The sequence below is a fragment of the Cibotium barometz genome, chromosome 21 (genome assembly GCF_041138505.1).
Source record: "Cibotium barometz isolate CiBa-2024 chromosome 21, ASM4113850v1, whole genome shotgun sequence".
Classification (NCBI taxonomy): domain Eukaryota; kingdom Viridiplantae; phylum Streptophyta; class Polypodiopsida; order Cyatheales; family Cibotiaceae; genus Cibotium; species Cibotium barometz.
Genome location: NC_141066.1, coordinates 36,053,520 through 36,068,296, shown reverse-complemented (window position 1 = coordinate 36,068,296; position 14,777 = coordinate 36,053,520). Strand labels below are relative to the sequence as shown.

The 14,777-nt window shown below is 44.5% G+C and overlaps 1 protein-coding gene across 3 annotated transcripts in view; it reads left to right on the top strand.

Annotated features, from left to right (window-relative positions):
• LOC147627138 (zinc protease PQQL-like) overlaps positions 1–14,777 on the top strand; it is a 74,787-nt gene that overhangs the window by 39,237 nt on the left and 20,773 nt on the right. For all 3 annotated transcript variants that reach the window (XM_086815750.1, XM_086815749.1, XM_086815751.1), the window contains exons 5-7: positions 2,309–2,458; positions 2,574–2,665; positions 2,762–2,843. In XM_086815750.1, the coding sequence (XP_086671876.1) occupies positions 2,309–2,458; positions 2,574–2,665; positions 2,762–2,843 (324 nt within the window). The remainder of the gene's footprint in view (positions 1–2,308; positions 2,459–2,573; positions 2,666–2,761; positions 2,844–14,777) is intronic.

Below are 14,777 nucleotides of genomic sequence, written 5' to 3'. Positions count from 1 at the left end.
GTGAGTACAACAGTATATGGCTGGAGTCGTAATCATCCTAGGAGCTCTAGCATGGGTCTCTGCCGGATGGCCTGGATATCTGCCATAGTGAGATGCTTGGTCGGACGAGCCCGATGCCTCGCAATGATGCTCTGAATCCTCCGGTGTAGGCACCGTCTCCGATGTGAGGATCCGCGAACCCTCGGACGTCTAGATCTGCCCAACTGGATAGCTCTCTCAACTAGAGTCCCAGGAGGTGCCCGCTGCTGGGCTGTCGGCTGTGTGTCCTCCCGGGTAGTCCCTCTAAAGAAGTCAGTAATCTGTCTCTGTGTGGACTTCCTGCCAGTCGGGCGTGTGCTCCTCATAATGGACTCTCTGAGCCTGTGGATCTCCAGGAGAGAAAAACCCAAGCATCGCTGATCACAATAGTCCATGACTCTAGCCAGTGGTCCAAATCCCTCTCTGAAACGGCAATGGTAGCGCCCTCGAATGTCATAATATGCTGTGCAGCGACAGATGTAGTGCTGCTCCGTCTCTGGCTCTATCCAACAAATCTGACATATCCTGTCCCCTGGAGGTATGCCTCTAAATGTGCCTGTCTCTATCTCTAACTGATGTGAAGAGGTGCGGATTTGCCCAATGGCGCACCTCAATCCATGAGACACATGGATATCTATGTAGCTCGGTCCAAGTATAAAGCCATCCTCAGTGGTGCGGAGAAGATGGTCTTTATAGAAAGCCATCTTCGTCCCTAACTCCTGTGAGGGCTCTAGCCATGTCCTCTTAGTGTCCAACTGAATGAGGTCTTGTCTGATGACTCTACTAATCTCAAAATGTGTCAGGGTGAGAGAGGGTGCCTCTAGAGAGTACTGGAAGGGTGGAAGTCTGTCTAAGCTGAACCCGTGGAGCTCAAACCAGGATTCTATCTGCGCATACCAACATGAAGTGTCGCTAGCTGATGAGAGGACTCTAAAGCAAGTCGTGCATGCCGGTGTCGGGGAAGCTCCCAGGTGCTATGAATGAAAGACACTGATTTGGCAAGAGCCTCGACTATGATCGGTGGTGCTCCCATCTCGGCTCGGATAATCTCATGGGGTGCCGAGGCCTTAGCCCGAATCATCTTGGGGATCATGGACACCAGTGGTCTCTCCATCGATCTCCATCCATCGTATGTGCGTCCTGATCGACTGTGACGATCTAGGCTAGGCCCCCAAATTTGTACTCCATATAGCATAGCCGATGTGACCAGCGTGTCAAAAAGCCACATCTTAGTGCGTGGCTCCTGAAACTGTACCTGTGAGCACATCCTCTCTAGACCTCCTAGTGCTGCATATCCTCTAGTCAATCTGGCCTCTGCTGCGCCCCTCATGGAAAATGTGGGCCTAGTGAACACCACTCCAAGATATGTATATGAGTCAACATACTCCACTGTCTCCTGCCCATATGTGAAAATAGGCGCTGATCTCCAGACCCACTGAGCTGTAGTGTTAAACACCATAACCTTGGTCTTACCAAGGTTAACTGAGAGCCCACTGTCCTGTGCATAAGCGTGTAAAGTATCCAAGTGCCTCTGCATACCCTCTGGTGAGTCTGCTATAAGCACAAGATCATCAGCATATAAGAGCAGAGGTATCCAAGTGCCAGCCAACTGGGCTCCTCTGTCCCCTTGTGTCCCAATATAATCAGAGATCTCATCAATGTATAGTCCAAATAGAGTCGGAGAGAGCGGGCAGCCCTGTTTCACCCCTATAGTGGAGTGTACTGGCTGGGAGAGACCCTCTGAAGTCTGCATCTGCCCAACTACTGTCTCATAAAGTGCCATAATACCCCAAATGAGCTCACATGGAACCCCCAAGTTTGCAGCCTGCGCATCAGTCTAGCTCTGGGCACTGTGTCAAAGGCCTTGCGGAAATCCACAAAGCCACAGTAGATCCTCCTCCCATGTGCTTTGCCCTCCTCAATGATAGCCCCGAGGGTAAAGATATGATCCAAATTAGAGAATCTCCTCCTGAAACCGGCTTGTCCCTGAGCTCAGACCCCTTGTCTCTCTGCCCATCTGCTCAACTCATGCTTAAGAGTAGAGGCATATAGCTTGGCCAGCAAGTGACCAATCATAATGGTGCGGTAGTTAGTCGGCAGGCTCGGATCTCCAGACTTGAGTACCAGCGTGAGAGAGAGAGAGAGAGAGAGAGAGAGAGAGAGAGAGAGAGAGACACACACACACACACACACACACACACACACATATATATATATCATGCATGGATGTACATACATATATTTCCCCTCTCTAAACCTTTTTTCTTTTGTACTCGTTCCTTACTTGCAGCCGGTGACAGTAAAGGAGCTTAAAAAGATCGATCCTAAGAAGGCTTGCCAATATTTTGATAATTGCTTCAAAGATCCATCTACTTTTACTGTAGCTATCGTGGGAAATGTTGACCCTCAAACAGCTTTACCTCTGATACTACAGTACCTGGTATCAGACTGGTTGCTTATAAGCTTCTTTCATTATTCACAACAAACCTGTAAACATGGATTGATGACATGGGATATTCATTGAATATAATCTAATATACTTTTTTTGGGATCAGGGAGGGATACCGAAGCCAAAAGAGCCAATAATGCACTTTCAAAGGGACGAACTGAAAGGTCTGCCATTCACTTTCCCAGCTGGTGTTGTAAGGTAAGGTGGCTAAAATTGACACACACACAAATTCACAGCTGTGTATTGGTGTGAATCCACACACATCTAAACAATGTAATGTTTTTTATGTGGTAGAGCGGAGGTTCGGCGACATATGATAGAGGCACAATGTTCAGTTCAAATAACATTTCCAGTTGAATTAAAGGGACCAGATGTGGTATGCCATTTTGTGGAATCCTTATGTTTTCTTTCATATGCTGCATGAATACTGAGCTTGGACTCCTAACTTATTGGGCTAAATTGCCTCGCCAAAAATGAGCATTAATTATTGCATTCTTCTTCATTATGTCACTAGAAAACGGGATCAACTATTTTAATGTTTTGCATGAAGCATTCTAAGGATTTCCATGTAAATTATGTATTAAATGTGAGAATGAGTGGAGCGTTACATTGTAAATACCAATATATATATGGATGATGTAAGCCCAGCGGGGCATGGAGTGACAGACTCAAACCACGTGTTCAAGAGATAAAGATATAAAGAGAGAGAGGGGAGAGAGAAAAGGGAATGGGGATCTTGCACAACACACCACACTGAGCAGGGAACAGGCCCCGGCCCCTTTTAGGAATTTATTCAGGAACAATCCACGGGCACGCTGGCCAGGATCAATACAATCAATGAATACAAAACAAACAAATATGCCGATGTAGGATATCCAAGTCGATGTCGATGTCGAGGCACGAGATCTCTAATGCTGTGCATACCACGGGGATGACCCACAAGTATCTCTCACCGAGCTAGTACTAAATCTAATATCCAAATCCAAATCCAAGTCCAAGTCGAAGTCCAAGTCCAGATCCAAGTCCAAGTCCAGATCCAAGTACAAGTTCAATAACCAAGTTCCATGTTCATCTCCAAGCTTCATGCCCAATCGATATGTCCAAGTTTCACGTTTATGTCCAAGCTTCATGTTGCATGTCCAAGCTCTATGCCCAAGTTCTCTATGTCCAAGTCCAAGAAACACTCACTCATCCCATGAGTAATCTCCACAATTCCTATAGCATTGTCCATGAAGAAAACCATGGACAAGCTCTTTCTCACAAGAAAACTGATACAAAACCTGTTTTAATGGTTTTTGGGCGATAAAAACATCCAAAAAGTAGTTTTTAGGGTTTTTGGAGCAGTTTTAGGATTTCTAAAAATTCTTTCCGTACATGTCCGTATAGCTCCGTACATGTGTCCATTTCGCCCATGCATATGCCCATACAAGTCTAGGGCTAACCGTACATCTGAAAAGTAAGTTGGAGAAGGTGTTGATGGCGAAGAAGAAGCTCTCCATGATCATAATGATGCCCACACACACTCCACAATCTCCTTCAATCTTCAATGATCTTGTTCATGGTGCTACAAGAGAAGTCCAATCCTTTTTATACTTGTAAGAGACCTTGCTTTTTGCCAAAAAGCCTTCATGCTTTTGCTTTGTCTTTTTATGCTTTGCTTTTCTCTTTTTGCCTTTGCTTTTGCTCTTTTTACTTTTATTAATAAAATATTACTCAACTTTTGGTGCTTTGCTTTTCTAGCTTTAAGGCCTTGCTTTCTGGCCTAAAAGCTACTTTTTGAGAAAGCACCTTTGAGCTTTTTGGTCCGGCTCAGTCTCTTCTTTCCAATGGTGTCCTTGGCTCGCGGTTAACCCTGTTTGACTTTTTGCTTTTTCTTGCTTTTTGACCAAGAATGGTGCTTTTTTTCTTAATCAAACCTTATGGACCTTGTCCCCATGTCTTCTTCCACCTTTTTGGTGTCCGGGCATGGGTTTCATCATGTGAAATAGAGCTAGGAGTACCAAATAGTTACATTCCTTCTTACATCGCAGTTGTCATCTACTGCGGACTGCAATTGTTCCAAGCATGTCCATATCTTCCAAGTACATCCATATGTCCGTGGTGCATCAATTACATCCATATGTTTCAAGGTACATCAAGTATATCCATATGTTTCAAGATACTAGTCCCATTTGGTGATCTTGTGCATCTGGTCTTTCCCCATATTTGTGGTGTCATCTGCTCATCTGGCAACATCGCAATGCCTTTTTTGTGACCAATAGCTTTGTTCTTGATGGTACTTCTTCATGGCCTGTCACATGTGTTAGAAAAAATAAAATAAATGCATACTTACCTCTTGCAAAAACTAGACACAAGCTAGTCAACAAACAAGTATGCATCATTCGTGTCTATTGGGTTTCCAGGTATTGGCCAGGTAGTCTGGAGCCCAGTGGTCTATCACATGCCATAAATCCAAGCATTGTCCACGCATCAAAAATAGCACACAAAGTCAAAGAAATTCAAACATACTTCAGTATGCAATGCACAAGTAATGATCCTCCTGTTCATGGATTGTCTTGCCTGGTTTCATCGAAACCGTGTTGAGCCATTTGGTCACTAGGACCACTCAGACTATCCTCAAGGCCATCTGGTCACTAGGACCGCCTGAGAGTTCATCGATACTCATCTGGGCCATCTGGTCGCATTGACCGCCCGACTATGAAATCCAATACAGTCATTTGGGCCATCTGGTTGCAATCACCGCTGGACTACGAAATCCAATACAGTCATTTGGGCCATCTGGTCACAATCACCGCACGACTGCGAAATCCAATAGTCATCTGGGCCATCTGGTCGTAATGACCGCTCGACTGCGAAATCCAATACAATTATAAGGGCCATCTGGTCACAATGACCCCCCGACTGCGAAATCCAATACAGTCATCTGGGCCATCTGGTCGCAATGACCGCCCGACTGCGAAGTCCAAGATATCTGGCATCGTTGCCGTCCAATGGGTCATTTGGCATTGTTGCCTCCCATATACAAATCTTGCTCCTTGGGCTATCCGGCATCGTTGCCACCTACCATTATAAGAAAAATAGCGGTCAGTTCCAGTCCAATCTATATATATACAATGAAGAGAGCTAGAGGCACAACCCCTTTCTCTTGAATCTCTCTTGATCTCAAGACGTCCATTTTTGTACTTCAAATACATCTGGACCAACCACTTCCTCAATGCTCATAAGCTCGAAGTATATCTGGATAGTCCTAGAAGTACTCCTTTGGCATCCATTTCACGTCCAACAACGAATAACTCTTGAATTCCAAGAGAAACTTTCTGACCACTGTCTTTCCTCTTTTTCTCATAGAATAAAACAGAATCTCTTCTGGCTCTTCCACTCCTGGTGGATTCTTCAAAACAAGTTCTTGTAGGGATAACCTGTTCATGGTTTCAATAAACTGTCACGGAAAACATTGTATATCTTCCAATGATCTGAAAGGTCCAACTGATGACATACATGGTTGATCTTCTTGGTATCCTGAAAGAGCCATATACCATCATTCCTTGACTTTGGTAATCCAAAGTTAAAATCCATAGCAATATTCTTCCATAGATCATTCAATGGATCCTGCTGGTGTTTGTTGATTAAACTTGACCTTCCTGGCATGATGTCAATCTGATGATCTTCCGATCTCTCTGGCTTCTTGCTTTGGCTTGTCGGGACAGCTTACAGCCATATGTCCCTTCTTTCCACAATAAGCATTGATCTTGACGCTCTTCTCTCTTGGCTTGAAGCCCACTTTCCCGGATGATGAAGGCTCCTTTACCTACCTTTCTCTTGCTTGTCCTGAAGAGGTTGTATCTGAGATAGCGGGCCTAGGAATGGCCTCCAAGTTTCCTTCACGAGAAATGGAATGGGTAGCTGATCCTTCTGCAATGGTGACTCCTTTGGCACGAAGATAAGCTTTAGCAGCTTCAACTCCTTCGGCTTCGATGGCTCGATCCTTGACAAATATTCGAGCCCTTCTTTGTTCCTGTTCCCTCTTGGTTCTCCAAGCAAGGACTTCTTCCTTTTTGAGAAATCGCTTGAACTGTTGAAAGTCATGATACTCTTCTGATGACCCTGGTTCCCATCCTGAAGTCCTGGATCGGCCTCATAGTTGTTCCCTTCATTAGGCCCTTGGTCTCCCTCTGCTCTTGACATGGCTTTGTCACCCCAAGAAAGTTTCTTCAAGAGAAATCCCGCTTTGATACCACTGTAAGCCCTACAGGGCGCGCAGTGACAGACTCAAACCACGTGTGCAAGAGATAAAGATATAAAGAGAGAGAGGGGAGAGAGAAAAGGGAATGGGGATCTTGCACAGTACACCACACTGAGCGGGGAACAGGCCCCGCCCCCTTTTAGGAATTTATTCAGGAACAATCCACGGGCACGTTGGCAAAGATCAATACAATCAATGAATACAAAACAAACAAATATGCCGATGTAGGATATCCAAATCGATGTCGATGTCGAGGCACGAGATCTCTGATGCCGTGCATACCACGGGGATGACCCACAAGTATCTCTCACCGAGCTAGTACCAAATCTAATATCCAAATCCAATGAATCTAAGTCCAATGAGTCCAAATCCAAATCGAAGTCCAAGTCCAAGTCCAAGTCCAAGTCCAGATCCAACCAAGTACAAGTCCAAATCCAAGTCCAAGCTCCATAACCAAGTTCCATGTTCATGTCCAAGATTCATGCCCAACCTATATGTCCAAGTTCCATGTTTATATCCAAGCTTAATGTTCCATGTCCAAGCTCTATGCCCAAGTTCTCCATGTCCAAGCTATATGTCCAAGTCCAAGAAACACTCGCTCATCCCATGAGTAATCTCCACAACTCCTATAGCCTTGTCCATGAAGAAAACCATGGAAAATCTCTTTCTCGCAAGAAAACTGATACAAAGCATGTTTTAATGGTTTTTGGGCGATAAAAACACCCAAAAAGCAAATTTTAGGGTTTTTGGAGCAGTTTTAGGGTTTCTGAAATTTCTGTCCGCACATGTCCGTACAGCTTTGTACATGCGTCCATTTCGCCCATGCATTTGCCCATACAAGTCTAGGGCTAACCGTACATCTGAAAAGCAAGTTGGAGAAGGTGTTGATGGTGGCGAAGAAGAAGCTCTCCATGATCATAATGATGCCCCCACACACTCCACAATCTCCTTCAATCTTCAATGATCTTGTTCATAGTGCTACAAGAGAAGTCCAATCCTTTTTATACTTGTAAGAGACCTTGCTTTTTACCAAAAAGCCTTCATGCTTTTGCTTTTTCTTTTTATGCTTTGCTTTTTTCTTTTTGCCTTTGCTTTTACTCTTTTTACTTTTATTAATAAAATATTACTTCACTTTTGGTGCTTTGCTTTTCTAGCTTTAAGGCCTTGCTTTTTGCATGATCATGAGAATGACCCTACCATTGAGGATGATGGTGATGTTGATGAGGATAATCAAGACATCGATACCATTATCAATGGACAGAATATCGACCTTGTTTAACTTTTTGCTTTTTCTTGCTTTTTGACCAAGAATGGTGCTTTTTTTCTTAATGAAACCTTAATGGACTCTGTCCCCATGTCTTCTTCCACCTTTCTGGTTTCTGGGCATGGGTTTCATCATGTGAAATAGAGCTAGGAGGACCAAATAGTTACAGATGATAAAGTCATTGGTATGGAAAACACTTCTAATGCTTTTTGGAATTAGTGATGAGCCATAAAATAAGAGTGGGTCTCATGTCTACATGGTTTGGTAACTCTGTGAAAATAAGATGGTAAATACATGCCAAGCTTGTTGAGGCTTGTGGATGGCATGTATTGTCACCATTTGGCCGCCTGAGTCGCTCTACCCTATTTCGTGCCAAAGTATGGGAGGCCAGAGAGCTTCGCGTCGTTCGTACTGAGGCTAGGACTCGTGTCATCTACAGGAGGCCAGGCTTTTGTCACCCGTTGTGTGGCCAAGATGTGGAACCTGCTGTTAGGGATCCGAATTTTAGGCTTTCCACCAGTGAGCCATTTCCATGCTCAGGAAGACGTGCTATTCAGAAGTTATAGGAATGGGAGATTTATCCATTGCATAATGCATGTGCACACATCTTTGCTGACTTGAAACTGATTTCGCGTGACTTGTTTTCATGTGACTGCTTGCTATGATGTGTCCAGTCCACGGGCAGGGGACGCCCACCTGTGAACCGTGCTATGATGTGTCTAGTCCACGGGCAGGGGACGCCCACGTCAAAATGCTCTGCATTTTGACGTGGTTTGTAGCATGTGAATAGGTGGTAAGTATTTTATTCAATCCTTTGAATATATGGGCAAAGGTTTTTAAACCTTTGGGCATTCAGACTTCATTAAAGTTTGGACTGCCCACTCAGTTGTGCCCGGGGTGCCCAAGGGTCATGTGTGTGCAGCCCAAACTTCGATCGCCCCCTTTGGTGTATTAAATCCACTTTGTGGTCACTATTAATGTGTGGGCACTTAATAGAGGTGCCCACCATTAATATTGGTGGGCTATGCCACTTGGCCTAATAAGATTGGACCCCAATAAACCTTCTCTCCACCAACCTCTACCATGAGTCCCTCCTTCCTCCTCATGTATCCAAGTGCATTTCTCTCTTGGGTTGACTCACCCTATGCAAAATCGACCACCTTTGAAGTTTACAAAGGAGAGAGAAGGTGCTGACGGTTGTGTACTTGTTGTACCCATTTTTGTATTCTGTCTTACTGGCTGTACCGGTCTGTACGTGATGTGTATCCTACTGTAGAACCCTACTGCTCCATATTTGCTGCACCTGTTGTGCGTTGTTGTTCTTCTAGCACTCATATTGTCACGATTGTGACTTAATCTCTCTTAATTATCCTTGATTACTCTTAATCATTGAAGGGACACTAGTGAAGGGTCACACCCTGTCACATGGGCCATCACCAAAGGACACATCTCTTCAAAGGGACACATCTATTGATCAAAGGACACATCTCTACGTCCAAAGGACATAACTATTCATTCAAGAGTCGTACCCTTTCATTAGGGATGTGCCTCTTCATTTGTATCTCTTCAGGCTCTATTTTACAAGGCCTTGTGTCTCAATGCAAACAACATAGCTTTCTGCTCTTTGCCTCATGTTTACTCAAGTATTTAATCATTAAGATATTATAATTATGTTTAATTAAGCTAAAAGCTTAACAGTTGTATCAGAGTAAACAAACTGAACTAGAGAGAGTGCTCCAGTCAATTCTGGCCCCTTTGCCCAATTATGCTTGATTTGTGATTTCCCCCAAATATAGTAAGCCTTCTTCACACAACAAAAAAAAAAACAATGGAAGGCTGTGGATAGTTACGAGGAAACCATTGCAGTCATCAAAGGCTTTGGGAGCCCCTTCTCCGCCCCTTTTTCATGCATCGCTTCCTACACACTGTGACCTAAAGGCTGAATCGCCATCATGAAAAGACGCCTCCCTTTAGGTAAAAAAGCCACGACTCCTCACTTACTACCAACAAATTTTTTTAAAGTAATGTTTATCACGTAAGGTTTGTACACCTTTGCCTTAACAAAAGATTAAAAAAAAAAACGAGTCCTCACGTATGTACGTGGCAAGCGCATTAAAAAAACAAAAAATAAAAAAGGCCTTCAAAGCCAAGTACGTCAGCCCAGTATCAACCGGCTAGCCCGTATGAGCCCGACGAACTGAGTAGTTGTGTGCAAACACAAAAAAAAAACGGCCAGCCTTTCTGTGCATATCTTGGTGGCTTCTCTGGCAGTTAGTTCTCCCCCTTCTGCACATGGTTCGTGGCCTGCACGTGTTCCTGGCATCGTTCCAACCTTTAGGCATCATCCCAACCTTTCGGCATCGCAAGTCTCCATTATTTACAACTTTTGCTTAGTGTCTAACTTTTGCAGTACTTGCATTCAACTGGGCTTCTTCAAACACACACATCTCATGTGTGATCAATCCATATACCTTGATGTTTTCATCATTAAAAAAAACACAAAATACAACACACACATTAGCCAAAACAATGTGGCACTTTGATGTTCAAGAAACCCACAATTCATCATCATACGAGTACCACGCACTTCAGGTGTGCAAATCGGGATTTATGGTTTATATAGAAATAAAAACCCCCTTTGCTCCCTCTTCATCGGCAACAACTAGTTCCAGTGCTTTCAGTTCCAGTTGAACTTTCTCCTTATATAGGATGGTCTATAACAGCATTGCCAGCTTGCAATGTACCCTTTCAAGTTCACAGTATGCCTCTGCCTCACCCACTTGCTACTGGTTCTCACTAGGGCTCAAAGGTGTTAGCACACCCAACCCCTAGAGCCTCAACTTGCAAAGTCTTCATCTCAGCCTACTACTACTATGGAGAACGAAACCCACCAGCCTGGCAATCCAACTCCAGCGGATTGGTAGCAGGCTTTGGAGCAGATGCAGGAGTAACTTCAAGAGTCCATGGCCACATTGGCTTCTCAGATCCAACAGTTGCAGACAGATTGCCATTCTCATACCAATTCTGCACCAGCAGTTGACATTACAGCATCAGTTAAAGACAATGAAGACAACATTCTCCTTGAGGTGGAAGGTGGTGATCTTAAGACTCTTTATCGTCTTTTGCAAGCTAGTAAAACAAAGAAATTTGGAAGTTAAACTCCCTGAGTCCTATGGAGGACAACACAATAAGGGTACACTTGAACAATGGCTTTACAATTTTCACCCGTATTTAAGTATTAAGATATTATAACCATGTTCTATTAAGCTACAAGCTTAACACGTACTACCTACTATGCACCTTTTGCTGTACTCGAGAGTGCCTACTGTGTATCTTGTTGTACCGACTGTATCTGGTCGCACCTTGCAGTACTACTCGATTGTATTTATTGTGTACCTTGTAGTACCCGATTGCACCACGCCGCAATTGCTGCTATATCCGATTGTCCTACAACACCATATTGCATCTACTATTGAACCCTGTTGCACCTTGGAGCCATACATAGTATCGCACCTGTTGTACTTGCAGTACCCCTACCTACTATACCTTGATATAGCTGGAGGCACGTTGTGAGAGAAGCCTAGAACTCAAAACAATCATGGAATGTGGAGATATCTGAAGTACATAAGAGGGTGAATAGTGAATCCTAGCTGGCAGGGACAGCGTGGCAGCGAGGAGGATAAGCACAGGTGCTAAAAAACCAAAATAGAAGGAGCATGGAAGATCAAAGGGAGCCGGCGCAATTGTTCCGGATGGCGGCGAGGCGGCAACGGGCAAAAAGGGGGAATTGAGACAATTTACGGGAGAGACAAGTAGACAAGGAAGAAGAGGAGAGAAGCAAGTGTGAGTGAAGTATGCGAAGAATCTACAGTGAAGCAAACTAGCTGCAGACAAGAGGATCTTCTAGTTTTCGAAGGTTGCAAAAGTGGTGTACAAAGCAATTGAGGTGAAATTGGGTGAATCAGAGCAGAGAAGGCGTCTAGGTCCAGAGAATTAATCAGGAGATGTGTCTCTGATGGTTAATGTGAGGCGACTCTGTTAGAGACGTGATTTAGTCGAAAATCATGTTCAATTGCTGCTTCTGTAAGTCAACAGAGTGTTGAATTGAGTCTGTGACTTGTTCAGGTGTCACAAAATTCCTTACAGCTTCTATTTTTTCTGCTGTTCATGTGTGGCATGTGGAGCTTGACATGGCATACATGTATGGCTGGTGTAGCCTGACATGGTGTGTCTGTGGCATATGGAGCCTGACATGACAGTACATGTATGGCTGGTGTAGCCTGACATGATAGTACATGTGTGGCTTGTGGGGCCTGACATGGTACATGTACATGTATGGCCATGGAGCCTGACATGATGAAAGTTTCTGGGACTAGCTATCCTGGAGATCGTGTATTTATGTTCTGAGAAGGTTCCGGAAGGATCATGAGTCCTGGACATTTTATCGGATACAACTGAGCAGATGGGTGTTTCTTCCAATATAATTGCACTCATGTGTGTGCATGACTTTGATTTTATCTTTGGATGACTTGTCTTGTTTGCCTGGACAATGCCTGAGATTTTTGCCTGTGTTGTCCATGGGGCCGGGGACGCCTGGGCATCCTGTGGATGTGTATGTGCACACCTGTTTGGGACTGACAGGTGGTCTACATGTGTTTTGCAGGTGGTAAGTATTCCCAAAAACTCAATTTATAGCTTTATGAGTTCACATGTTAATAATTATGGGTGCAGGTTCACACTCACTTATAAGTGACCGGACAACTTATAAGTGAGTACACATTGAGTAGGACTTATTTAATACACGTGGCGGCCAAAGACCGGGCACTGGACATTATTTGGACTCCCTTCATGTAGGCGCCTCTTTTTGGACCAGAAAAGCACACGTGTGGGCTATTTTCAGCGGGGGAGCCTCCAGTATTGACAGAAACTCCAGATTAACGGGGGGCACATGCTTTTTAGGAGTGCATGAGGGCTGGTCGGCTGGTTTTTAGCCCGTTGGCAAGTTTCTACAGCCATCCATCGCGACTGAAGTTCACTGGATGCATGGGAGAAACTGGCGGACTCTTGCTGCGTGTTCTCCATTGCTGGGCAGCTGATCTATAGCTTGAAATGAGGCTGGACAGAGGTTAAAAACAGGGAGGAAGAGCTGGTCGTGGGCTTCTAGACAGTTTTCCTTCCGACCGGAGGTGTGTAGGCTTGTGCACAACTGCTAGTCGCTTTCTTTTGTGGCTACTGAGGGCTGGTTGACTGTTGAAAACAGCCTCTGAGGGCTGGTCGACTTACCCTATGAGCTAGACAGAAAGAAGATGAAGATGTTGAGTTGTCCCGGGCTGATGTGGGAGTGTCCATAGTTGTCCCGCATGTGCTTGATGCCGGGAATGCTCACTTGTGCTGAGAATTGTCAGCAAATTCAGATTTTGTGATGTATTCTTGTTTTCATATTGTATTGGAAGAAACATGTGCAGCTAGTGGTGAACCCTAGGCACCCGCACAAGTTGTATTGGAAGCAGACTCCTTTTTGGTAATCTAACCATAAAGGGGAAGGGGGGGGGGGGGGGGGGGGGGGGGGGGGCGGTCAGCCCATCTTCTGGCCCCTAGTGTGGTGTATTGTGCAGAGTTGTTATCTTGTTTTATCTGCCATGCATATGTGTATTTCAGATTTCATGATTGATTAGATTTTCCGTGTTCAGTTGCCCCTTCCGTTCACACTAGGGAAGGCTTGCAGTCTGTGATAGTAAACTCAATGTAGTTAGAATAGGAACTGGAGTCTATAAGTGGAGAATCCCCAAGTTTTAGTGTGTTCTTCTGATGTGTTTGGACCCATTGTCTTAGGGGTGTTGAGATAGTTTGTCTTTGTTTTTGTGAAGAAAACTGAGAGTTCATAGCTTGTATATGTGTCGTGATTGATGAGAATTTGAGATATGGAGCTTGGTTTGAGTTGTTTCAATTGTCTTTGATGAGAGAGAGCAACGGTGAAGGCATGTCTGACGACCAGGAAGTCAGAGCTGTCTCATAGTAGAAGTAGTGATCTTCTGTTGAGAGAATACAGTCAGATAGGGTCAGCTACAGGCAGCATTGTGTCTAGGGGGCCAACTGATGATGTAAAAGGGTTGTTTTGATCTTTTTGGATATAAGGGAAGTTATTCTAAGTTGAGTCCGACAGTCGGAAGTCAAACGGTTTTGTCTGCATCAGCTAGGAGTTCATTGTGATTAGCTAGGTTTCTATAGAGTTATATCTATGTGTGGTTTGAGTGTTTAGTGGTATTAGAGGACTCAGTGCGAAGAAAGTCCATTCCAGTTGAGTTAGCCATCAACAATTAGCAATCAGTGGTTAGACCAATTTATAGTATGTCGGTTGTTGACAAGAAAGAATCTTTGGTATCATATCATCATGAAATTAGGGCAACCTAAGGGCTAGGAGGATTTGATGGAAAAAAAGAGTTTTTGATGTAGATGGTTTCTGAGTCGGTTGGTTGTCTCCAAAAGCAGAATTGGTAACAGTTAAGATCGGTGTCGGCAGAAGGTCCGCAGAGCGTAAGGGGATGTTTAGTGTGATTCTGGGGTTGAGAGATTGAGGCTAGTTGGACCAGGAGGACAATAAGAGAGCAAGGAGGACACATATTGGGGTCAGATTCTGCGTCAGTCATCCGACAGGGCATCAGCAGAAAGGGTTAGCCAAGGCATTTAGGCTAAAGATCAAAAGTCTTGGAGGTTTGAGCTGGCCGGGGAGGACAGTTGGAGGTAATAGCCAAGTCTGGTTGAGGGGGTAGAGGTGTTCATTTGTGTCAGCCGGAGGTCAGAGG